The sequence below is a fragment of the Marmota flaviventris genome, chromosome 2 (assembly GCF_047511675.1).
Source record: "Marmota flaviventris isolate mMarFla1 chromosome 2, mMarFla1.hap1, whole genome shotgun sequence".
Lineage (NCBI taxonomy): Eukaryota > Metazoa > Chordata > Mammalia > Rodentia > Sciuridae > Marmota > Marmota flaviventris.
In genome coordinates this window covers 198,685,157-198,709,534 of record NC_092499.1, presented here as the reverse complement: position 1 = coordinate 198,709,534, position 24,378 = coordinate 198,685,157, and the positions used below count along the sequence as shown (strand labels likewise).

The 24,378-nt window shown below is 55.5% G+C and overlaps 1 protein-coding gene across 1 annotated transcript in view; it reads right to left on the bottom strand.

Annotated features, from left to right (window-relative positions):
- Positions 1–348: 348 nt before the first annotated feature.
- Positions 349–24,378, bottom strand: part of Slc13a3 (solute carrier family 13 member 3) — a 76,893-nt gene continuing 52,863 nt past the window's right edge. The window contains exons 6-13 of the mRNA XM_071607383.1: positions 20,794–20,919; positions 18,068–18,163; positions 17,159–17,263; positions 14,706–14,803; positions 10,861–10,973; positions 4,744–4,905; positions 2,272–2,409; positions 349–522 (exon numbers count right to left, since the gene is read on the bottom strand). Of these exons, the coding sequence (XP_071463484.1) occupies positions 349–522; positions 2,272–2,409; positions 4,744–4,905; positions 10,861–10,973; positions 14,706–14,803; positions 17,159–17,263; positions 18,068–18,163; positions 20,794–20,919 (1,012 nt within the window). The remainder of the gene's footprint in view (positions 523–2,271; positions 2,410–4,743; positions 4,906–10,860; positions 10,974–14,705; positions 14,804–17,158; positions 17,264–18,067; positions 18,164–20,793; positions 20,920–24,378) is intronic.

Genomic DNA, 24,378 nt, shown 5'->3' with positions numbered 1-24,378 from the left:
AGCCCACTGGGGAGGAGCCGGCTGTGCTCCTGGGGATGGGGGCCTCTCACCCAGCATACAGGACAGACCCCATTCTTGATTTGTTAGTGTGGCTAAAGTGGGCTCTCTGCATCCCACCTCAGAACGCTCCCAGAGCTGGCTCTCAGGCGCAGACCTGGGAGGTCTCGGGGCCTTGAACCGCATGCGAGAGGAACCTGTGGGCCCAAGTGGACCACTGGAGGTTATCCTTGCTCTGCTGCATACTGGATGACAACAAAGAATTGTGGGTCATCCTGTAGGGTCCTAGCAGCAAGTAATAGTGACAGTCCTCTGGGAGGGCCCAGCCCACAGGGAAACCCCCAGGAAGGCTCAGAGGGTCCGAAACGTGTCGTTGGTCAAGGTGAGTGGTTCTGTGATGTTGGCTGAGTGGCTGTTGGCCCAGTCTGGGAAGGTGCCCAGCTGGAAGATGCTCTGGGCCCAGGTATTCATGGCCACGCTGAGCAGCAGGACGCCCATCACGTTCATCAGGAGACCTGTCCGGACCTGAAATGGAGCCCAGGCTGAGGGAGGGGTCAGCACAGACCCGCCTACAGGTGAGGAAACCTAGATCCCAGACAGGAAGTCACCCGCCCAGAGCCCAGGGAGGTCGGCCTGCTGAAGTCCCGCCACTGGAGAGCAACCGTGTCTGATCGTGATGCCCCTCCCCCACAGACACACCTGAGCACAGGCACACACACACACACACACACACACGGGTGTGCACACATGGGCGCACACACTCTGCAGGTCCAGGGGAGGTTGCACTTGTCTATGGAGATGCATTTTCCCCCTGGAGAGTCCACCTCTTGGAGTAGCTGACCAGCACCTGCCTGTGCGCTTCCCCCCGGACTCTCCAGGCCCCTGGGTCCCCTTGGGTTGAAAACGTCTGTTTTGCCATCTGGTTTTCTGCTTGCTTCACCTTAGTGTTACCCAGGCTTGGATCCCGTGAGGTCAAAGATGTCCCCTTGGGCAGCTGCAGGCGAGTGGGCGGTCCGTGGTGGTCACTCACCCGTCCCCGGGTCTCTCTGCTCCTCTGGCTTCTCTTTGCTCTCTGGAGCCCTGTGGCCTGCGCGTCTGCCCCCACTGTTTCCTCTCTGCTCCACGCATCCCTCCTGCCCTAACATTCACTCCACTCAGTGCAGAGTCGCCTCTAAAGACATCACTGTCCTGCCTAGAGCCCCACACAGCCTCCCCTGCAGCTCGAGCGTCGACCCAGGCCTGTGCGCGCACTCTGCCCATCGCTCTCCACCGCTGCGGGCACAGCAGCCCCCTGAGTGCTTCTGGAGCACGCGGAGCTCTGCCCCACTCCACGCCCAGGTGTTTGCCGTGCCCTCTGCTTGGAGAGCTCTTCTCCCTTTTTTGTGGAACACTGACTGCCTCTCAAGATCAGGCCTCAGCTCCTGTCACCTGCTTGAGAGGCATCCCATCCCTCCCATCCCATCAAAGTCACCTCTTCCATCCCCCATGCCGGGTTCTGTCCATTTTCGAGTGCTTAGCAATATTGACATTTCACCTTCTAAAAACCCTGCCACCTGTCTCCCGGCCTCGCCACGCTGCTGCCCCCAGTGGTCAGAGCACAGAATGCACCAGCCCCTTCCTCCGTCTGCTCTTTCTTCTTCTCACCCTTGGTCCCTCTCTCTCCAGTTATCCTGCTGGGGTCTCCTGCCTGCTGAGCTGATCACCCCTCTTGGCTGTGTCAGCTCAGGACACTGAACAAATGCTCCAGGCAGCCAGTGGGGAGGGAGGAGCTGCTGGAGGAGAGCAGCAGGCGGGCGGGAGGGACGGAGGGAGGGAGGGAGGGAGGAAGGGTCCGGCCGGAGCTGGGGAGAGGGGACAGGAAGCCCTGCTCAGATGGTGAGCCCCCCCAGCCAGGCTTCTGCTTCCTTTGTCTCACTCCTGGACACTGAAGCCACCCCCCTAAGTCCCAGAGCGTGTCTGCTGCCCCCTCTCCTAAAGATTCTGGGCACGGAGCTGTTGGTCAAACAACCAAGAAAACAGCAGTGCCCAGAGAGAGGGGCAGGTCCCTTGTCCCTGAAGCGAACTGTGGGAAGCAGTCACTAGGCGTGTTTGCTGGAATGGTCTAAGCGTGAGCCTAGCCCAGAGTGTTTGCTGAAACCTGTCCCCAGCCTCATTCAAACAGCTGCTCAGAGACGGGGCAGGTGGAGGGCCTGGGGTCCAGCCTGGACGCTTTGCCCATTGCCTGGTGCCCCTCCTCCTGCTTCCCAGGCCGTGGCTAGGAATGCCCAGACTCACCATGTCTTTGACCAGCAGGTGTCCGGAGGCGAAGGCGATTGAGTTGGGGGGCGTGGAGACGGGGAGCATGAAGGCGTAGGAGCAGCCGACCGTGCCCGGGATCATCAGGTACAGCGGGTGCACTCTCAGGCGGATGGCCTGGGCCAGGAGGGGACCAAGACACAGACAGACACCGAGCAACCACATGAGTGATAGAGACAGTTGGAAAGAGAAGGACACGAAGGCACAGAGATTGGCAGAGTGACAGAGGACAGGGACACAGAGAGGCAGAGACATGCAGCCAGAAGTACAGACAGACACAGGCAGGAAGGGACCAGCAGACCAGGACGAGATGGAGAGAGGTTCCCAAAGTCAGTGACATCGCAGGGCCACGGGCTGTTTCATTAGGGAGCAGCTGGGGCGATTTAGCCAGGACTGTCCTTCTCATGTGAGTGAGCATCGGAACTGCCCAGATGGCTGCCCCGGCTCCCCAGACAGGCTGATCCAACAGGTCTGAGCAGAACCCACGACTGCGTTTCTCACAATTTCTCCAGTGATGCTGCTGCTGCCGCTTCCAGGGACCACACAGGGACTGAGAACCAGGGCACTGACATAACTAATGGCTCCATACCTGGTCCTCCCCTCTGGGCACCTGTGTCGGGGCTGGCTGTGTTTCAGTAACAAGGAGAGCTCAGGCCGCATCATTTGCAAGCATTCCCACAGTTCTAGACTTGTGGAGTAAGTTGTCTGTGGGTTGACCTCAGGCAGCGGTCACCAGTGTGTCACCTCTGCTACATGACAAATTCACCAGCAATTCATGTTGGTCAATCTCTGCCACTTTACTTAAGATAGGACATTTGGGCCCCTCTAAGGAGTTTCTGCAACCAGAAGCATAGAAAATTCCTGGGAAAGCTCTGACATCGCCCTCTGTGGATCTGATGAGAAGCAGAACTGAAGAGAATAGGTCCTGCAGAGGGTTTCCAGCAAGAGCTGGCTCTAGGCTCCCTCCCCTCCCCCCCCCACCCCACAGCACCCCTATTGCCAGGTCCCTGAGATCCTAGGAAAGGGTCTGACTGAATCCAACTTTACTTGAGGGTATGAGGGGTGCCACCCCACACTGCTGGTGGGAGGGTAAGCTGGGGAGTCGCTTTGAAGAGCAATCTGCTCAAACCTAACCTTTTAAATGCACATGCTCTTTGATCCAAGAATCACAGCTGTAGGCCTTTTCTCTAAAAGTGATCAAGGATGCACAGACCAGCAAGATCAAGGCAGCCTTTTTGGGTAATAGCAGCCTGGAGTCACCCATATGATCATGAGCCCAAGATTGCTTAAACTCATCAGCAACTATCCATTTAGAATGGAATATTCCCCAGTGGTTGAAAAAGCATACATTATAGCTCTGTGCTGATACAGTGTGATCTTCTCTGCAAATTGATACACAAAATAAGCAAACTAAAACCCAAACCAGGCAGGGCAGCAAGAGAGCTTGTGTGCTACCATTGGCACACCAGGCATAGACACCATACATGATCGCAACATTGATTTGGTCAGCTTGGGATTATATTGAAATAGTCGTATGGCTTGGTCTTCTTTAATCTGTTTAAGTGTAAAGCAACACGGATGGTTTCCTGAGGCTAACCCTGGTACAGATTCTTAGAATACCGTCTACCTGATCGTGATTATTTCTTGTTCTTTGCATATGATCCTGGACTCACTTTGCTTCAGTATTTGCATCTTTGTTCACGTGAGAGATTGGATTCTCTCTCTCTTCCCTCCTGTCTCTCTCCCCCCTCCTCTCTTTGTCTGGATTTGGCATCAGGTCCTGCTGACCTCCTGAATGGCTTGCAGGCCCTCTCTCTTTCTGTGCTGGGGACCAGCTGGGTGAGGTGGGAACTCTCTGTTCCTTGAAGACTTGCCCCCTCTCACCAGCAAAGGTAGATTCTGGATAAATCGCTCCAGCTGGTCCCTGATGAGACCCCCGGGCTGGTGATTTTAGAGCAGAGGTTCTCAATCAGTGTGATGTGTCCCCCCAGGGTGGAAGCTAGGGACGATGCTCAACACCCCCACAGCCCACAGGACAGCCCCACCCACCCCCAGAGAATTCTCTGGCCCAAGTTCTCAACAGTGTGCAAAGCCTGCTTTTGAGAGGGGCTACAGCTTTGCCTGTTATTAGAATCTCAGATTTTCCACATCATCCAACTTTGGAAATTTATATCTTCTCAGAAAACTCTCCATGTCACCCCGGGTTCATTTTTCCCAACGAGGGTGTTTCTTGTTTGTTTTTTCACTTTGAACATATTAACTCATATTTATGCATTTCTTGAAGAAAAAAAAAACCCTATCTTTTAAATGACACTGTGGTTCTGACACTTCCACGCATTTCGGAAGACAGAAGTGACACCAGGGTCCCTAGGAGGGCTCTGTCGCAGGGAGGGGGTTTCCTGCCCCGGGAAGGCGTGCCCCTCCCCCCGCCTCGGCCCGAGGGACCCTCACCAGCTCCGCCAGGATGGGCAGGAAGATGACGATGGTGGCCGTGTTGCTGGCGAACTCGGTGAAGAAGGCGATGACCACGGTGACGAGCAGCACGGCCAGCACCGGGGGCACGTTCTGCAGCGGGTGCAGCTGCCCCCCGATCCACGCCGACAGCCCCGACTCCTGCGGGTGGGCACAGCCTTCACACCAGCCCGCCCGGCTGCCCGAGGGGTCGGGGCGTCGCCGCAGGGACAGCGCTGCCCCTGCGCAGACGGGAGACCAGGGGCAGAGAGGCGGGGGCACGGCCAAGGGCACCATCAGAGCCAGCTGCTCGGCCTCCCAGACTTCACACCCTACAAGCCAGGGGCCGGAACCCAGGGTCCCCCATGACCCATTTGGTTAGAATCAGAAATTCTGTCTCCATTGGCTCTAGCACCCCGAGGCTCCAACTTGAGCTGGAGGGAGAAGATCAGACCCTTCCGCACGAGTCTCACTCCTCCAACGATGGTGATCAATTAACAAAATATCAACGATTGCTTATGCGAATATTCATCATTGTTGTAATTATTATCTAATAATACGTTCATATGTATCAAAGTATTATATATGATATACTAAATATCACATATAATGTGGAACAAATGAACATATGTCAAAAGCAGCACAATCAATGATTATTAAGAATAAAGATATTTATGATCCATAATAAGGATGATAATGTAAATACTAACATTATTAGCATTGTACTACTGTTTCCTGTCATAAGAATTGTCATGACAGAGGCTTTCTGGGGCCAGCACCTGCTACATTACCTGCTGACTCGTCCCAGCCATCCTGTACGGTGGATTTTTATTGTTTTATGGGGAGAGGGTGGTGGTGGGGAATCTGAGCCTGGAAAGGTGTTGTGATCACCTGCCCACGGTTCATCCCCCCAAATAGTGACTGAGATCCACATCTGATTCATGAGCTGACATGCTTCGCAAATCTCCCCACACCCCACTTCCTCTGGACACACTACTTTGTCACTTTATCTCTTAATTAAGAGCAGCACCCAGAGCTGACCACAGTCCTCCCCTACCGTCCCCTGTGCCACCACTCTAGCAATGCTGCCCAGCCTGCGCGGGACTGAGAGCTAGGGCCAGTGCTGCTCCACACTGCCCCCTGGTGGTGCCACATAAGATCACAACGATGCTCCATGGCTCCTCCTGTAGCTTGTTTTCTCCTCAAAAACGACAGAAGTATAGGTTTAGGAACTCATCAAGGGCAGAGTTGGATTAAGCCCTAACATTTAAAATCAAATGTATTCCTGCCATAGTCCTTTGATCAACCCAGGATCCTCTGCTACCAATTCACGGTGTTTTGCCAAAGAAACCTTGCCCATTCTTTCGTGTTTAATAGAAGATTCACTGCTTATTCAGAACTTAAGACTTCATGATGGCTTCTAGAACACGGCTTTACGTTGCTTTATTTACATAAATAAAATACTACACTTGGTTGTACAATGTGACTTTCAATTTACCTTCAATGCATGAATAATAAATGCTAAAATATGTTTTCACCGTAGAAAGGTCCTTGCAGAATCAGGGTGTTTCTGGTCCACCTGCACTAGCCGATAGCCTAGGACAGGCCTTCCTGGCCTGGGGACACTGCGAGGAACTAATGGGGCCACTGGCTTTTCCATAGGCCACAGCTCTGGCGGAGACCAGCCGAGCACATGCAGTTAGACAGAGAGGGAGGTGGCAGGGAATGTTAATGCCCCGGCTCAGGATGAAGCCCAGGGCCCCCTGCATCTTGGCCTCCGAGAGCCGGGCCTCCTGCCAACAGCCCAGCAGCCACCCAGGTCCTGGGCGCAGCTCCTCGCAGGAGGGACTTTTGGCAGCTTTCTGGGAGAGGAAAACCCCCAGCTCCCTGGGGTTCTGTTGGGGACACTAAAGGGACTTCACCTTCCCTTTCCCATTCCTTTGGAATCGGAAGCTCTGTTTCCTAGGAAACACACACCCCAGGGATGTCCCCAGGGGTGTCCCCAGGATGTCCCCAGGGGTGCCAGGAACCAGTGAGAGCCAAGTCAGGGGCAGCTCGGCCAAAAGTTGAGAGAAGCCTCCAGAGTCAGGGTGTTTCTCGGCGGAGTCCTTCCTGCCTGAGCCACCCTGGCCAGGCCGCGAGGCCTCTCTGTGCCTGACTCCTGAACCTGTAAACTGGGGACAACAGTGCCTGTCCTGGACGCTGCTGAGAGAAAGAACTGATGTATAAAGTGCCCAGAGAAGTGGCCAAGGACCCAGGAAGAGCCCGGTGCAGCATCGAGTCACCAGATGCCAGAAATGGCAGGACTCAGAATCACCCAATGCAGAGGTCAACTGTGTTCCTTGGTGGCCCCAAGGATGACAAGAAGACCGAGGGCCACCTGCAGGACGGGAGGGAGGGAGGCTGGGTTAGCGTGATGAGGCCCCCTCCCCCCTTCCTACTTCATCCAGATCCTCTTCCCGGGTCTCTTCTCTAAGCAGGGCCACATCTTTCAAGGAGGCTGCTGTGGCTCAAGTTCACTGTGTGAAATCAAACTCTCCTGAGGTCCTCAAAAATCCCTTAAAAGGCTCGTAAAACAGCAGCCTCCGCTGTGCGTCTACAGCCCTAAATAGGAATCTTAGGAAGCAAGACCAGTGACTTGGATTAAAGGAAGGAAAACAAAGAGTCCTGTATGCGCCTGTGGGACCCTGCATTCATCACCGCATTTACCAGCTGGGCGACATTGGGCAAGCGGCTTACCATCTCTGTTCCTTGGTTTCTTTAAGTGATCGTGCTAAGGATTGAACAAGTACAGGAAAAAGAGTCCCTGTACATACTCAGCACTGAATAAAATTATTATTATATATTTAATTTATCACACAACATAGTGCTTCCTCAGTGCCGGGCACTCTGCTAAGTCTCTGCTGATATTAACTCACTGGATCCTCATAATAACCCCCAAAGTAGGTGGTACACATCTGTACGTCATGGTTGAAGAAACTGAGGCACAAAGAGGGCGAGTGATTCGCCCAAATAAGTGAAATGACTCGTCTGAGTGACTCTGGGCTTAGAGTCTGGGCCTCGGCCATTCCACCTGGCTCTTGTCCCCCACCATGATCGGACAGTAAGAGGGACGAGCCTCAGGTTCCCCTCAGGAGAGGGATGGGGAGGGCTCGGGTCTCTGACCCAGGGTTTGCTCCACTCAGCACCAGGCGCCTGTGACTTCAATCTGTCGGTAGAGAAGTGGCTCTTGTGACTCCGTGTATCTGAAGGCCATGAACAAGGCCACTCTTTCTGCCCTGAGATGGTCACACATTCGCGGCTATAGCGGCTGGTCTGCACCTGGGGGCGCTGTTCTTCCAGGTCCTTTTCTATATTGTCATCCATTTTCAAAATCGCCATCTATGGATCCTAACGACAAGTGCTTGCTGAGCATCACTCCTGGATGCCTGGATCTCAGGGGCTGGGACAGGTCTGGTCCCTGTCCCCATGAGACAGATCACCAATAAGCAAACAACTGCCCTGGATCCGTCGGAGGGTAGATGAGGTACAACAGAAATGAGCAGGGTGGGAAGAGAGGAGCGGAGGGCGGGGCGACTCTAGTTACGGTGGCCTGAGAGGTCGTCTCCAAGGGGCTGAGACATGGACGTGGAGATCTCAGGAAGAGTATTCAACAGAGAAATGTGGTGCAAAGGTCCTGGGGTGCAAGTGAGTCTGACGTGGCTGAGGAAGAGCAAGCGGTCAGAGGGACTAGAGTAGTGAAGGAGGGAGAGGTCATGCCAAGGTCAGCGAGTCAGGCAGGCGCCAGGCCGTGCGTGGGCTCATGTGCAGGCCTGGGAAGTCTCTGGGTTTGTGCTCATGTGTGTGGGCAGTCGTGAGCACACGGTTTTGCCGCAGAGCCCTGCAGTGGGGACACGCTGCAGACCCCAGCTCACGTCCACGAGGCTGGGCCTCCAGCTCTCGGACTCAGCCCCGGGGAAGCCACACGCCCAGCCTCACCTGGGCCCCAGCCAAGGGTCTCCAAGCCTTGGGTGGCCTGGCTGTGGCCCGGCCAACACACTGGGCTGTGCCATAGCTTTCTGGTCACTCCTGGGCTGGGCTTCAGCTGCCCGGGGACAGGATGGTACCAGCAGAGGCTGGGGAAGAGGGGCGGCCACCACACAAAGGCCCTGTTGAACAGAACCCCGGGCCGCTGCCCAGGCCTGGGCCGAGAGCCAGCCTGGCCTCCCTGAGCCTGGCCCCGTGGAGCAGGACCCCACCACTGTCCCCGCCGAGCCCAGAGGCTCCGGGGGGGCGAGGCCAGCCCTCCCAGTCTCCTGCCTTGGGCCGGGCTGGGCTCAGGTCGCTGTGCTAATGACACCATCGCTCCTGACCCCGAGCTCCCCTTCCCCAGCTTCCAGGCAGGGCCGCCAGTGAGTCAGGCCTAAGTGCCCCGCCCACGCTGCCTGCTTCAAAATCCCGATGACTCTACGGTGGTCACTGATCTCCACTCTAGGTGAGGACACCGAGGTCCAAAGAGGTCGAATAACTTGGCAAAGAGCAAACAGTACGAAGTGGGGGAGCTCTGCTTCCAACCCAGGGGACCTGGTTCACTGCGTTTCAGGCCAGACCTGAGCCACAAGTCACTTTCTCCAGGAAGCCTCCCCTGATATACCCCCACAGGAGGAGACAGCGAGAGGGGCAGACAAACCAGGGTTCTTATCCAGCCCTGCTACCAGAGAGCTGTGTGACCTGGGACCAGTCACCTAACCTCTCTGGCCTTGAAATTCCTAAAATGGAGACCAAAAAAAAGTCCTTTAGTTCACCTGTCATTTGTTCTCCTTGAGTTCTGCTCACTTGTGTGAGTTTCTCTTTCTGGAATAAACGATCCTCATCAACACGTGCCTCACGGAGGACCTCACGGAGGACCTGTGTGTGCCTCCCGCGCCCTCGGGGGGGCCTCGCAGGGGAGGTTCAGCGTGCAGTCAGTTTGACCTGGCCCCAGAAGAGCCCTCTGGCCCGGAGTCCTATCAGCTCAGGTCTGCGGACAGTGGACACTGGGAGACCAGGGCCTGGCCACCTCTGACCAGTCAGGACGCTCTAAAGCCTCTGTGGGGCGGGGTGTCCCCAGCCCCCCTCTCCCTCTCTCTTCTCTCCCTCCAAGGGCGCAAACTAAGGACCCGCTCCTCACCACACAACTCAGAGTCCACCTCCTGCAGACACTGTGGCCCCAGGAGGGAGTGAGGTCATGGGACGGGCACTTGTCAACCTGGGTTCATTATTATCTTACTTTCTTCCCATTTCTTCTGTAGAAGAAAAAAAAATCATCTATAATTTATAGATGAGAAAACTGGAGCCCAGAGAGGTCGCGAGGCCTGTCAAAGCACCCCAGTGAGAAGAGGCGAGCTCAGCCCCCAAATCTGGTCACCTGAACAATATGCCCTGGTGACAGGTGTCCCACTCGGGAAAGTGACCTGAACTGAAAATCAAAGTTGAAGTGAAGTGAGAAGGCATGTGAGCAGGGATTTGGTTTCTCTGCCTTCGACGCAGAGTGATCCCCAACTGGCTGTGGGTGTGACCACAGGGGAGGTGGGGGGGGCGGAGCCTCCTGGAACTGCTCTGTGCCTCGCCTGCCCGGCCCCAGCCCTACTCTGCGCTCAGGGAGCCTTCTAGACTAACACTAGGGATAGCTTTAACGAACGACTACTAGTGTCTAACATGCAGATCTCAGGGGTCAAGGACATAGACTCTAGACTCCTGGTTTCTCATCCTGACTCTCCATCTGTGTGACCTTAGGCAAGTTACTTTACCTCTCTGTGTCCCAGCTGTCCTATCTACAGAAGGGAATCCTCACGGCCCCTGCCGCACAGGGTCGTTGGGAGGCCCCGGGAGCTGAACAAGGAAGGCGCATCCAGGACACGCGCCTACTCCTCCCGCTCCCAGGACCCTCCAGTCGAGACACGTTTGTCCTGTGGCCACCCCAAGCTCCTGGAGCCTCCGCATCTGACCTCCTCCCTCTCCCCCTGCTGAGTGCGGGCCCACGAGGTCGGGGACCATGGTTGTTCCTCAAAGAGGAACCTGGCTGCGCCCGCGGGCCCACTCCACCCCTCTCCTGTCTGAGCTGCGGGGACGGGGACCTGCCCACACGGCGGCTCTTACCTCGCAGCCCTTGGCCATGGCGAAGCCCCCGCCCAGCAGAAGGATGACGTTCCAGGGCACCGTCTCCTGGGCCTTCCTCCAGGTCAGCAGGGGCTCCGTGTCCGTGTTGGGAGCTGGGCAGAGAGAGGGACCCAGCAATGTGCAGGGGCCTTGGCCTGAGGAGGAGGCCGCCACCCCTGCAGCCCCTTCTTCGTGGGGACACTCAGGGGTCCCAGGATGTCAAGGTCTCACTCTAGAGAAACCCCGTGAGTGTCACGAGGGGGTGTCCATTCAGAATGCCAGCCACGCCCGGCTGCCTCGGCTCCAGATGTGGGGGACCAGGCACCCCACAGGCCAGACACCACCTAAATCTCCCATCTGCCCCCGGGAGGTGCCGGCGGGATCCCCAGGCCCAGCAGGAAGGGCTGTCCTGACGCCAGCGTGCCCAGAGAGGGAGAAGGGGAGGAAATGTAGAACAATGGCGCCCAGAGCAGCCTTGGTCCAGGTGGTCCCCTCGGGCCTCTATTCCCCAGCAGGGCCCAGGTGGGCAGCGAGCCCGGAGCAGGGTGATGAGCCACAGCTACCAGCTGGGCAGCTCCTGCTCTGTCCCTGTGGCTGGGAAGCAGCCAGGACAGGCCAGAGACAGTGGCACAGGGACACTGGAGGGAGACTGTTCACGACAGCGGTGGTGGGTGGGCCTGGCCCGCGGGAGGCACCCCAGCCCTGGCCATCCGAAGGTCCCTGGGAACACTGCCCAAGGCAGAGCGGGGCGGGGGAGCTGACCTCTGCGTCCCCAGGGCCTGGAGCCAAGTCACTCCTGAGTACCTGCGTGTCACCCTGGGCGCCCCTGCTGGGCAGCGGACACTTTGGGAAGGGAGCAGGGGGCAGCCGCTCCCAAGTCCCCATTGACATTCCTGCCGCTCTCGGCTTCCCCAGGTTCAGCCGGCCTCCAGGGTTTTGTGGTCAGAAAATAAAAACAATAAGAACTGCTTTAGGGACCCTCCCCAGGGAGAGCCTGCAGACTCTTGGACCAACCAACATGCAATTAAGCCAGACTTGGAAGAGGAGGTGGCAGGAGGCCCAGCCTCTACTGGGGTGATACAACCCTATTTCATTAGAGGGGGGGGGGGCCTGAGAGAGTAAGCGAGCGCCCTGGGTGGCAGGTAGAGCAGGACAGGGAGGGGAAGGCCCCGGCCACCTGGTAGGCACCACTGGCAGGAACTTTGCCCTCCTTACGATTGTCCTGCCCAACCACGCCCTGCCACTGTTTCCTATTAGCCCGCTTCTGGCCAGGTGGGCTCCACTTCTGGCTCAGACTCCGCCTGGCTGGCGTCTAGAGCAGTGCAAGCACAGGCGGCAAGCACAGGTTTGGATTAGGTTTGACCCTCGCTCTGCTGTTCACCAGCTGTGTGACCTGGGCTGGTGACTCAATCTCTCTGAGCCTCGACCTCCTCATCTGCAAGGCAGGGTGATAGCACCTCCCTCAGAGACTTTGGCGCTGAGATGAAACGTGCCCACGTGGGCAAAGGGCCGAGCCGGGGCCATGGCCCACAGCAGGCCCTGGTTCTTTAATTGACAAATTCACCCCGAGGGCCTGCCATGTGCCACACACTGCTCTGGACACCTGGGAATCAGAAGGGCCAGCAAGGAGACATCCCCCCCGTTGGCTGGCCGGAAACGGGGAGGAGGAGAGTGGACGGCTGGAAGACGGCCAGTGGGTGTGAAGAGAAAACCCAAGTTGCTTGGTTTCCACATCCTGCTTGAGCTCCTCGGGTGACTTTGATCAAGTCACTTTCTCGCCATGGACACTGACCATTAGACCACTCTCTAAGGCACCGTCCAAGTTCTGAGGGCTAAGACACAAAGCGTCACCTCGGCCAGTCTGCACAGAACACCAGTGGCCAGAGGACAGTGGTGCTCAGAGTCCCTGCCCACCAGGGACTCAAGGCTGGGAACTGCAGCCAGGGCCTCGGCTAAGGTGGACAGTGACACTGCCTGGACCAAGCTCCACTCACGGTGTCCTAGTGCGACTGCCACTGGCCCGCGTGGCGTTGGCTTTGTCATTTGAATTGGTGACCAACATTTCAAATCAGGGAGATTTCATACAAGCCCAGAGTCTTTGCTTCTCTTGAAAAAATCGGACCAAACCAGTCCTGGCTCCCTGCGTGCCGGCCGTGGGCAGGAACCGCGGGCGTCTGCCCCACGACATGGGTCTGCACAGCCTGCTCCCCAGGATGCCAAGGCCCCTGTCCTTTGTCCTCCTCTCTGCGGCCATTTCCTCCAGGGGCAGACGCTGCTCTCTGTACCAGGATGTGACAGGAGAGATGGATGAGGAGGCCACATGCTTCGGGCACGGACTGGGAGCCAGCGACCCTGATCCCGAGACCACTGAGAGGACACGCAGCCCCCAGGGGCCCTCCTCCCTGTAGGAGGCCCCAGAGCCCAGGAGCCGGGTGGGGAGCGCCCAGAACAGGGCAGCAGCGGGCACCGGCCGCCTCCATCATCACCCCCTGCAGCCCAGCCAGAGGAAGCTCTGGGCATTCAGGAGAGGCCACCTGACCTGGGGCAGTCCTCACAGGAGGCCCGGAACCCGTGATGCCGTGAGGTGGCCTCTGGGGGAAGATCCGCCCAAGTGAGAAGGAGCCGGAGCAGCCGGATTCTGAGCCGCCAAGGGAGGGGGCCGACTGGGAGAAGAGTCCTGCCACGCAGGGGCCCACGCAGGGGCCCACGCAGGTGCCCACGCAGGGGCCCACGCAGGGCCGTGGGCGGGTCCTGCAGGGAGCTGGAGCGGGGCCAGAGACCCAGCAGAAGCACATGTCCCAGGGTGGCCCTAGCAGAGGCCCCGGCAGGGCGTGGGGCGGCAGCGCTGGGGGCCAAGCCGGAGCCAGGGGGAAGCAGCCCCCAGGAGGCAGCAGGACCTCGGAAGACGCCCAGCAACGAAGCTCAGAGACGAGGCGTGGGCAGAGCAGGGGCCGTCAGGCAGGAGCGCGGCCAGGGGCAGAGAAGAGCCGAGCCCCGCTCAGCAGGGAGCCACGGCCAGGCCCCTGGGGCCAGCCAGGCCACAGCTGCGTGGGACCCTGGGGACACCTGGCTTTCTGTGCAGTCTCCACTCGAGCTGGGACTGGCCTGCGCGAAAGTCTTTCTTCCCCAACAACAGGAAGTAGTTAGATCCTGACCCCTGACTCCTGGTCCAGAGCCCATGCCCTGCCTGGGACAGACACGGGGCTAGTCACAGGTGGCAAGTGCTGGTGCCGCCTTCTGGCAGCCATCTGCTGGACACCCAGTGGGGTCACAAACTGGCACTTAGCCCTCCAGCCTTCGGACTCCCGCTGAGGGGCCTGCGGGAAATTTGGATTTTAATTGAGTTTTGCCTCCGACTCACTGCGCCCAGCTTGGCTCTGTCCTGCCTGGCTCTTAGGCCACCAGCTGCGCCTCCTGCCTTGGCTGAGGGGTCAGCCACTGTTCAGGAAGGATGTCTGGCTGAGGGCCAGGGGCAACATCAGGCCTTGGGGTCGCACTTACATAACTGAAGGGAAAATGAGTCTCCCCGGCTTCCCAGCTCTCCTGAGGAAAGGCAGCCTTGGCTGTGGACATGGGACGTTGGATTTCTTATAATGTCACGTCAGGAAATATTCTTCTTTTGATTTTTTTCAATTATAGGAAAACCATTCCTGGCTCATGGGTTGTACAGCAACGGCCAGTTGCTGGGCCTGGCCCAGAACTACATCTTGGATGCCATCTCAGGCAGTCCCAAGTCCCCAGATGTCCCTCACACTGCGAGGGGGACACGCAGGACCACGTGCTGCTCCAGGTCACTGAGGCCACACCCCAGGCCACAGTCCGAGGCCCAGCCTTGCCCACCTTACCTTTGAGGTCAAACCACCACTTGAGGGAGGGCCTCTGGGACGGGAAGAAGAACAAGATGATGACAATGGCCACGCTGGTGACAGCATCAGACACAAACCTACAATGAGAAGCCCACAGCATGTGACCCTGGGCTTCTCAGCAGGCCGTGGCTGGGAGGCTCGCCAGTGAGGGTCTGGGGACGGGAGTCGGCGTGCTGTGAAGGGGGCATTGTTGGGGACAGGGCCCCTGGATGCTGAGCGCAGTGTGGGGCCACCCCCAGGGAGGCAAAGGCCTTTCTCCCTAGCCCCTGTGCATTCAGACGTTGCTTGTGCCAAACAAACGCTAATCCTCCCGATTCAAGGACCATAGCAGGAGGGACCCGGCCAGAGAGGGGAGACTCTGAGAGCTACAAAAGACGGGGGTCCACGGGGCTCCCAGGGCTCTATCGCACATTGAGCTCCCCACATGGATGTACCCCACCTCCGCAGGAGAGCAGGGAAGCTGGGTGAGGTGGGGTACATCCATGTGGGGAGCTCAAGTGTGCGATAGAGCCACCTCTTAATGCCACCTCTTAAGCACCCACAGAGGGCCTCTGGGGGAGCTGGGCAGATGTGGGGCCCTCAGGGCAGGCCTGTGTGCCAGAGGAGGAGGAGGGCCGTCAGGGAGCAGAAAGGGCTCGCTCAGGTCAGACCCTGGCTGTGGCCCAGAGGAGCCTGAACTCGGGGTTGCCTGGCCCCAGATTCCTTGAGGCCCAGAGCCTGTTCCTGACAGGAGCTGTTGGGCAGGAGAATGCACATAGCTGAGGGTTGGACAGGAGAATGCACATAGCTGAGGGTTGGAGGGGGCCAGAGAAATACAGATAAAAACAGTAACAAGATACCACTTATCTACTAATAAATTGTCAAAACCTAAAAGGGGGATGAACCTGGTGAGGGGGCGGGGGAGGGAGGACACACGGGCTTAACCTTCTAGAAGGCAGCGGAAAACAAGCCGCAGATTGTACCTGCGAACGCTCCTTGATCTCTTCTGCTCCTAGGAGTTCACCCTCAGGAATAATTTATAAGACTCACACACAGATTATGAACAGGGGTGTTCATTATCGGTAGGACAACGGGGAGGAGTTTTGATAGGGACATGCTTAAATAAAGCGTGATTCATCCACATTACAAAATAATCTGTCTGTTTAAAAAGAGATAAAAGATAGCATCAATCTTTATCGACATAGAAATAGAACCAAGATTTTGTAAATTACAGAAAAAAGGAAGGGCTCATTTGTGATATTGGACATAGCTCAATAAGGAACGCGTTAAATAAAATAAGATCCTCCCAGACACAGAATGCTTTGAAGTGCCTAAAAAGAATGAAGTGAATCAGAAATCGCAAGTTGCTCAGGATCAAATTTTCCTGTGTGCATGTATGTGTACTTTGATATGTGTCTACGTATCCGGAATGTCACACACCAAACTTGTTCATTGTGATTGTCCTCGGGAGTTGGGTTGAGGGTGGTTGAAGGGCAACTAACTCTTTCATTTTAAATTTGGTCTTGTTTGAATTTTTGTGAGTATGCATAATTTTTCTAATTAAAAAAGAGAAAAACGGATGACAATCTGTTTACTGAGATTACATTTCTATTTGGAGTTCTTTCTAGCTAATTGTCAGGAGTTTTATTGAAGTGTAATGAACTTGTAATAGAACGTATCTATGGTAATATACAACACAATGTATACAAAGTCTTGGGTACAATTCCAGGTTGGACATGTACCCAGTCCTGTAACCAGCCACTTGACCAAGAGATAAAACAGATCTGGTCAGGCTTTATTGAAGGTTAGAAAAGATGTCTATCAGAACTGGGGATTGAGATTTGGAGTTATTTTTCACTTTCTCTGTATCGTTGAAATGCTTATAGCATCCATTATGCATTTGGAAAAAAATTAACAAAGTACCTGGAAAAGTATTCTGGAAAAATAAAAGAATAACAGTAGTCAGTTCTCTTGACTCCATGAAGTTACATGTTTCTGCCTTAAAACAACCTTTAGTAGATCAAAGTTTTATCACCCAGGTCACAGTGAGGACTTGGCGGCTCCGAGGGGGAGGTGAACCCAGGGGTGCTTAACCACTAAGCCACATCCCCGCCCCTTTTATTTTTTAGAGACAAGGTCTCACTAAGTTGTTTAAGACCTTGCTAAGTTTCTGAGGCTGGCCTTGAACTTGTGATCCTCCTGCCTCAGCCTCCTAAATTGCTGGGATTAGAGGCATGCACCACCATGCCCAGCTAGGTGGCCATTTTAAAAAATATCTAAATATATACATGTTCTATCATCCAAGCCTAAACTCTTTTCAGAGGGTAATAATGACACAATTACACGGGACGACAGGTGTAAACTCGGACACGGGTGTCCTCGTCTGCAGCCTCTCCAGCTCCACATGGCCCACCCCACAATCCTCCCCGTTGGCCTCCATCCCAGAATCTCACCCGGCAGGGAAGAGGCTGGCCCAGCCAGGGATGAACTTTGGGTCCCGGGAGAAGAGGAGGATGGCGAACGTGCAGAACAGGATGAAAACGGCCTGTTCCGCGAACCTGTGGCACAGACAAGCACAAAGGTGAGCCTGGGTTCAGGTGACAGCAGCAGCGGCGGGGGACCCAGGCAGGTGTCCGTCTGAGAAAGCTGAAAAGACTCCCTCCCTCCCAGGAGGCCTCAGAGAGAGGGCAGGGTGACGAGGTGTGACTGCTCCGTCCCCGGCTCCGCCCTTGCCCAGGACCCTGCCTCAGCACCAGACCACCCCCTCCCAGTGGTTTCTGTGAATTTGCAAAAAAGAGAAAGAAAGGAGGAAACAGAGACCGAGGTTGAAGGCAGAGAGAAAAGGGAAAGACCGGGGAAGAGAGAGAGGAACGGTCACGGAGACAGAGGAGACAGGCACTCAGGAGGGGACAGCCACCGAGAGGAGCACACACGGGGAGGGACAGACGTGGAGAGGGGTGCAGGGCTGGGGAGGGAGACTCTCCAAATGCCAGAGGAAATGGCTCCCTGGTGTACCCACTTCACAGACCAGGCAGCAGGGCCCAGAGAGGGTTAGAACAATGCCCAGAGCCCCACAGGGAGCAGTGGCACAGCCAGTCTTGGACACAGACCGGTGAAGCCTAGATATTTTCACCCATGGGTAATGTGCATCAAACAAAAGCCTGAAAGCCACCGGAGGTGGTGTCAGACACGGTGCCTTGGGTGGGAAGGGGGCAGATCCCCACCCCAAGCACCCTGAGGGCTTTGTTGGTCAAGGGTGTACCCAGCCCCCATCCTCTGGGCTCCCAGGTCATTCCCTGGGACTCGGCCAGGGCCAGGCCAGGCGGTAGCCCGCTCTCTCCCACCCCAAGTTACCCACACACTTGATGGGACCCAGATTCTGGAATTCTTCCCGAATCACAGCCCGCGCCTTCTCCTCTGCGTCCACTCTCAGCTTGGATTTCCTTTTTCTCCAGCCCCTGAAACAGAGAGGGCGGTAGGAGCAGCCGCTCACTGAGTCCCACCTCTCGCCATCCCCCGCCCGCCTGGCCAAGCCACGTCACCTCTGTTCTCCACACTGGGAGGGCCTCTGCCTCCCCTTCCTACAGCTGTGCCCCCGGAGTCTGGCTGATCCTTTGAAAACATGACGCCCAGGCTGAAAACCTCTCGTGGGTCCAACGGACCCGTGAACACAGACAGATCAACGGAACAAAACAGGACGTCGGGATCAGACTCACTCAAGTGGGAGCTGAGCCTATGAGCAAGCTGGCCTCTCAGATCAGCGAGGACAAGTGGGCTATTCAGAGATGGGTGTTGGACGCGCAGACTGATGGGATCAGACTGAGGGCCCAGGAAGGCACCCAAGCTCCATGGCCAACTGCATTTTGACAAAAGAGCCAAGACCTTGCAATGGGGATGGAGCAATCTGTCAATATATAGTGCTGGGGCCACTGTATATCCACGTGCAAAAGAATGAATTTGGGCCCCTACCTCACACCATACATACAACTTAACTCAAAGTGAACTGAAGGCCTAAATATCAGAGCTAAAACCATAAAATTCTTAGAAGAAAACAGGGGTACAATTTCATGGTCTTGGATTAAGCAAAAGTTTCTCAGGACACCAAAAGCACAGACAACCCAGATCCATGCACTAGATGTCATCAAGCCTTCTTTACCTCTAGAACATCCCTTGCTACCTCTGGCCCCAGGGCCTTTGTACTTGCCATCCTAGTTCCCTGGATTTGGCTTCCTCATTGGGGGCCTCCACGTCTAGCAAGCTCAACCGGGGCTGGCTGGGTCTCTGCCTTTCTCCCGGCTGCAACCTCAGCTCCTATGTCAGGCACCTCTCAGGGGCCCAGGGGACGTTGCTAGGTGAAGATGGAGTTGGGGGGCTGGCCTGAACCACTCCTATGTGCACCCAGAACATCCCTCTCACTGGGCTCCCTCTACGGCATTTCCTCCCTCAGGCTCCTCTGGTACAGCAGGTGCTTTTAAAACAGGGAGGTGAGACGAGGGGCCGCGGCTCAGCCTGCCCTTCCCTCATGCAGCCGTTACCTGGGCCCTTGCTAGTTCAATCTACAGCGAAGACATCGGAAACTCGGGAGGCCCAGAGTTGGGTAGGACGGCACCGAGCCACAGCTTGAACTCGGGCCCGCCGGAGTCCCTGGGCCTGCTTCCCTGGCCTGAGCTGGCCTTTGAGCCCTGAATTCCCGCCCTCAGGAGTCCTGGCAGGCATCTGAGTCAGCCCACACCACACCCAGCTTCTCTTGTTTAAAGCATTTGTACATCTCTGCTCCAGAGTTGCTCCTGCTGGTCCCATTTCACAGATGAGCCCATGAGGGCCTGGAGATGAGGGGAGGGACCTGGTCAGAGAAGGACAGTGGGCACGGCTGCCAGGCCCAGCTCAGAGCTGCTTCTCCTGCTCCCCAAGTTCTGGGCATCCGCACCTCCCTGAGCCAACATGCCGTCTCTGCACCCCACCAGGCTCCTGGTTAGTGAATATATTCCTCTTAATAGGCTCGCCGCTTAATTAAGGAAATGTATTTAAGCAGAAACATTTATCCACCCATAAAGGGAAGTAAGACTTCCTTCATAAATAAAGTAGCCGTAAAAACAAATGCGGAAAGTAAATCACCATTATTGCCTCTTGGCTAGAAGCCAAGGCTGGCCTAAGTCTCTGGGCCCGGAACTCGCTCTTTCTTTGTTCCAAAACATGTTAGGGAAGTTTCTAGTCTTCCCTCGCACCCAGCTGGGGCCTTCTTCTCAACGAAAGCGGGTCGATTTGATGAGGGTGGGTAAAGGAGTATCTCCTCCGTGATGTGATTCAGTATTGATTAATACCAGTCCTCAAGCCGCCCAGAGTACACCCTGCAGCGGGCCCCACGGGGACCCTGCACCCTCCTTGTCTGGCCTGAGTGTCGACCTTATTAGAGAACAGGGCTATGAATGATGGTCGATGAGGGGACGGTACCGAGGGCCTGCACAGCTGGCTGCCGGCCCAGCCCGATCCCACACCCTGGGAGGCCAAGACAGGGGTGTCAGGGCTGGCGCTGCAGCACCTCCCGGAGCTCCGTGTTAGGAGAGCAGCAAGGCTTGTTGGCAAGTGATTGGATTCCAGGGTGAAATCCCGTCGGTGGACTGACCCACTTGAGGGATTGGTCGTTTGCATGGACCACTGGGTGGGAGTTTAGGCAGGTAGGAAGGAGGTCACTGGGACACCGTCGTGGGCTTGGTCTTGTCCCTGGCTCTTCCCTGGGTCTCTCTGCTTCCTGGCTGCCATAGGGGGTTGGTGTCCCTTGGCTGCACCCTTCCACCGTGATGCTCTGCCTTCCTCAGGCCCAGAGCCATGGACAAAGGGGACCATGGGACCTCTGAAGCTGAAGCCAAACGAGTGTCTCCTCCCCGGAGCTGTTCTATCAGGGGTTTCCACCCAGCGACCCAAAGCTGGCTCACCAAGGAGCAGAGGACAGGGCTTGATGACAGCTGTCACGGGGGACACGGAGACGCCTACCCCGGGAGCCGGGGGCTGAGAGCGCCCAGGTCACGCGGGCTCCGAGCTCAGGTGTCTCTCGTCCCCGGGCGGCCACCAGGAGGATGAGGAGCGGTACCTCAGACTCAGGCCCCCGTACAGGAAGGAGATCCAGAGCCAGCCGGCCAGCAGGAACAGCAGCATGAGTGGCAGCGCGAAGATGAACCAGGAGCCGAAATTCACCACGTCGCACTGTGGAAAGAAGCTGAGGACAGCGGGGCGGGGAGGGGACGGTGGTCAGGGTGCAGCGACCACAGGGGGCCCCGGGATCCTCCTTTTCTGTGGGGACGCTGGACTCTGACCTCATGGACTGAAGGGCACCTGGGGCCACAATGAAGCGGGACGGGGGCCACGGAGCACAGTGCTCGGCCACCGAGCTCCCCATCTCCAGGAGAGCGCGGGGCCCCGCAGGCCCAGCCTGGCGTGCTCCGGAAGGTCACTGAGATGGTTTTAGTCAACCCACGCTCCGTGGGCTGCCACCTCGCCCTAGCTGGATGGCCTCCCTGAGCCCAGGCCTGCGCCCCCGCGGTGAGGTCCCTGGGGGGTCTTTCTCTGCTACATGGGCTCAACCTCCGACTGTGAGCACACCATCAAGGCTGAAAGGAAGGATCCAGGGCAACAGACCGGGAGGGTGTGGGGGACGGGATTCCTGGTGCTTGGTCAGTGGAACAATGTTTCCTGGAGAAGAATTTGGTCAAGTGCATTGAACCAAAGGCTGAATGTTCTCTCTGGTAAGTGGATGCTGATCCATAATGTGGGGAGGGAGCACGGGAGACTGGAGGAACTTTGGACTGGGCAGAGGGGAGGCAGGGGTGAGGAGGGGGCATGGGTAGGTGAGAAGGCAGAATGAGGGGGGAACAGGACCCCAGGTTCATGTACGATTGCGTGAACCGTGCGACTCTGCAGTCACGCACAACCAGAGAAATGAGAAGTCGTGCTCCATTTGTGTACAATGAAACGAAATGCATTCTGCTATCATGGATAACTAATTACAACAAATTAAAAACGATTTTTAAAAAAGTGCATTGAGTCTTAAAAAAATGTGTGTACCCTCTTATGCAGAAATTGTTACTAAAAATATGCATTAAGAAAACAGCAATCAAATGCAGTCAGGAATGTCTGTGCTAGACTGGAAAGGAAAACAAGTTGTAAAATGACAATACACATGTGCTCATAGGCCTTTTAAAATAAATAATAAATAAATAACCAAAATATAAAGTTACTTTATAATAAACACACAAATGAATAAAAATATTAATATACAATAGAGTGGGACCCTGAGAGACTTTTATTTCATTCTTTTTCTTCATCTGTATTTTCTACCATGAATAAGAATGCCTCTATGAGTAGACAAAAGAAAAAGAAAAATATTGTTCTAAAATATTAACATATTAGCAGATATGTGGTCAGTCTTATAATTCATAATAACAAAATAAAAGTAAGATGAAAGCAATCTAAATTCTCATGATTAATAAAGTGTGACACTTAGCCAAAACAGGATAATTGATAGCTATTAAAAATTTATGTTTTCTATAAAATTTTAATGTGAAAATCAGGCTCCAAAATAGTACAGGGCTGGCGATGTAGCTCAGTGGTACAGAGCTTGCCTCGCAGGCCTGAGGCCCGGGTTCAATCCCCAGTACTGCCAAACACAAACACAAAGGCTAAGCTACACAGATAATGGGTATCTGAACACAAAAGAGCCCGAGGGAAGCCTTGTAGCAGTGGAATTGAAGGCATTCTATACTTTTAATTTTTTCTCAATTTTCTGTTTTATAATGTGCCTGTATTATTTGATAATCAAAATAAAACAGTAAAATGTGTTTAGAAGCAGGACCAAGGATCAGGCAGGGCAGCCACTTTCTTTTTAATGGGAGAGATTTTCTTTTACAGTTTCTCTCTCTCTCCACCATAAGTTCCAAGTTTGTGCATACAATTTGCATAGATGCAAACGTATTTGCATACAATTTGCATGTGATTTACTCAAAATCCTGTGTATTTGGCATTTTCATTTAACAGCCCCAGTGCTTCCTCCCTGATTTCTTTTCAAGTTGAGACACAATCCTGCTCACATCAGGGTAGGCAGGCGGCCTGGAAACTGGCTGACACGACTTCTCTTTCCCAGTACCCCCCCAGGCCCCAACTCAGACCCTGGTCCTGCACCCAGCGCCCACGGCTTCCTGTCCAGCCCTGGAGACAGGCTTCAGCAAGCCCAGGGCCAAACACCGGCCACCTGGCAGTGCACAACTAGGAAAGCGGAAGGCCACGCCGGACCCTCCCAGCCCTGGAGCAGGACCACCTGCTTTCTGGCTTGTCTGTTGTGGATCCACACCATGAGGCACAGGCCCGCCGCGCTGCAAGACTAGAGACCAAGAGACACCTGGGGTTTGCAGTGAAACTCAGCGGCTTTAAACCACGGGTACAAGGGGAGGCTCAGGTCCCATCCCACACCTCCTAAGTCAGAATCTCTGAGAGGGAGGCCCACACCTATTTCCTCACCTCCCTCTGTGATTCTGAGGCATGTGCAGCTGAGATCTTAAAATGAAAGGATTTGGGATCTGAGAGTATGGTGACAATTCATCTTACCCAGGAGTTCACTAAGGCCAAACGGGGAGGGGTACCGAAAACTTCTCATTAGAGTAACCTGGGGGGCATGCTCTGGTGGAGCGCTTGCAGAGCACGCCCTGGATCTATAACCAGCTCCACATAATGAACAAAAAGCAAAAAGAGAGAACTTTGATTCCTCACGAGATTGAGACCAACAGGGCCCCCTCTCCGGACCATCCTCACAGATGGTGACCGCTGAGCACCAGGCAGAGAGGCCAGCTAGCATTTGTGGCCACGCTGACCTCAACCACTGTTAGCTGCTGTTTGCCAAAAGCTTACATTTGCAGTTATGCAAATCAACAATCACAGGATTCATCTCCACTGCAAAAGAACCTCCCAGAATCCTGGAACCTGAACTCCATAGACACAGAATCTTGAAATACTGAGCTTTTAAACTTCAAGAAACTAAAGGCTTGGGATAACAGGATGAGGTCGTGCAGTGAAGAGTCCTTCTCTTCTGTCCCCCTGCCCTGGCTGCCAGCAGCCCTGTCACTTGGGGACCTGTTCAGTGGGGGGAGCAGAGCCTGCTCCACGGCACACCCACCCCCCAGCATGGTTGAAGGCTTCTCTCGGCTCTTCCCAGCCACAGAGCAAGCCCCAGCAGGGGTCTGTTTGTAAAGCACCGTGTCATCCTCTGCTGTCCCCCCCCTTCCCATCCCTGTGGAGGAAGATCTGGTCCCTGGGTGCTGCTTAGAACCCCACACCTCCTTCGCCCGCCAGCCTCCCACATCTTTCTTCCTTTCTTTTTCTGGGTGGGTCTTGCTGTCGCCTGGGCCGGCCTTGAACTCCTGGTTCAAGCAATCCTCCTGCCTCAGCTTCCCGAGTAGCTGGGACAAGTGCTCCCCAGCGTCCTGGCTCTCCCTGCCTTCCTGTTCCCTGGGCTCCCCAGGAAAGTCCCACCTCAAAGCCTTTGCGCAGCCGATCCCGAGGTCTCAAATGCTCTTCTGACCTGTGTCCCCACAGCTCATGCCCTCACTTGTAGGTCTCTGCTAAATGTCACCTTGGCAGAGGGGACAGGTGTCCCTGACCAACCTGTTACAACAGGACACCTCTCCTG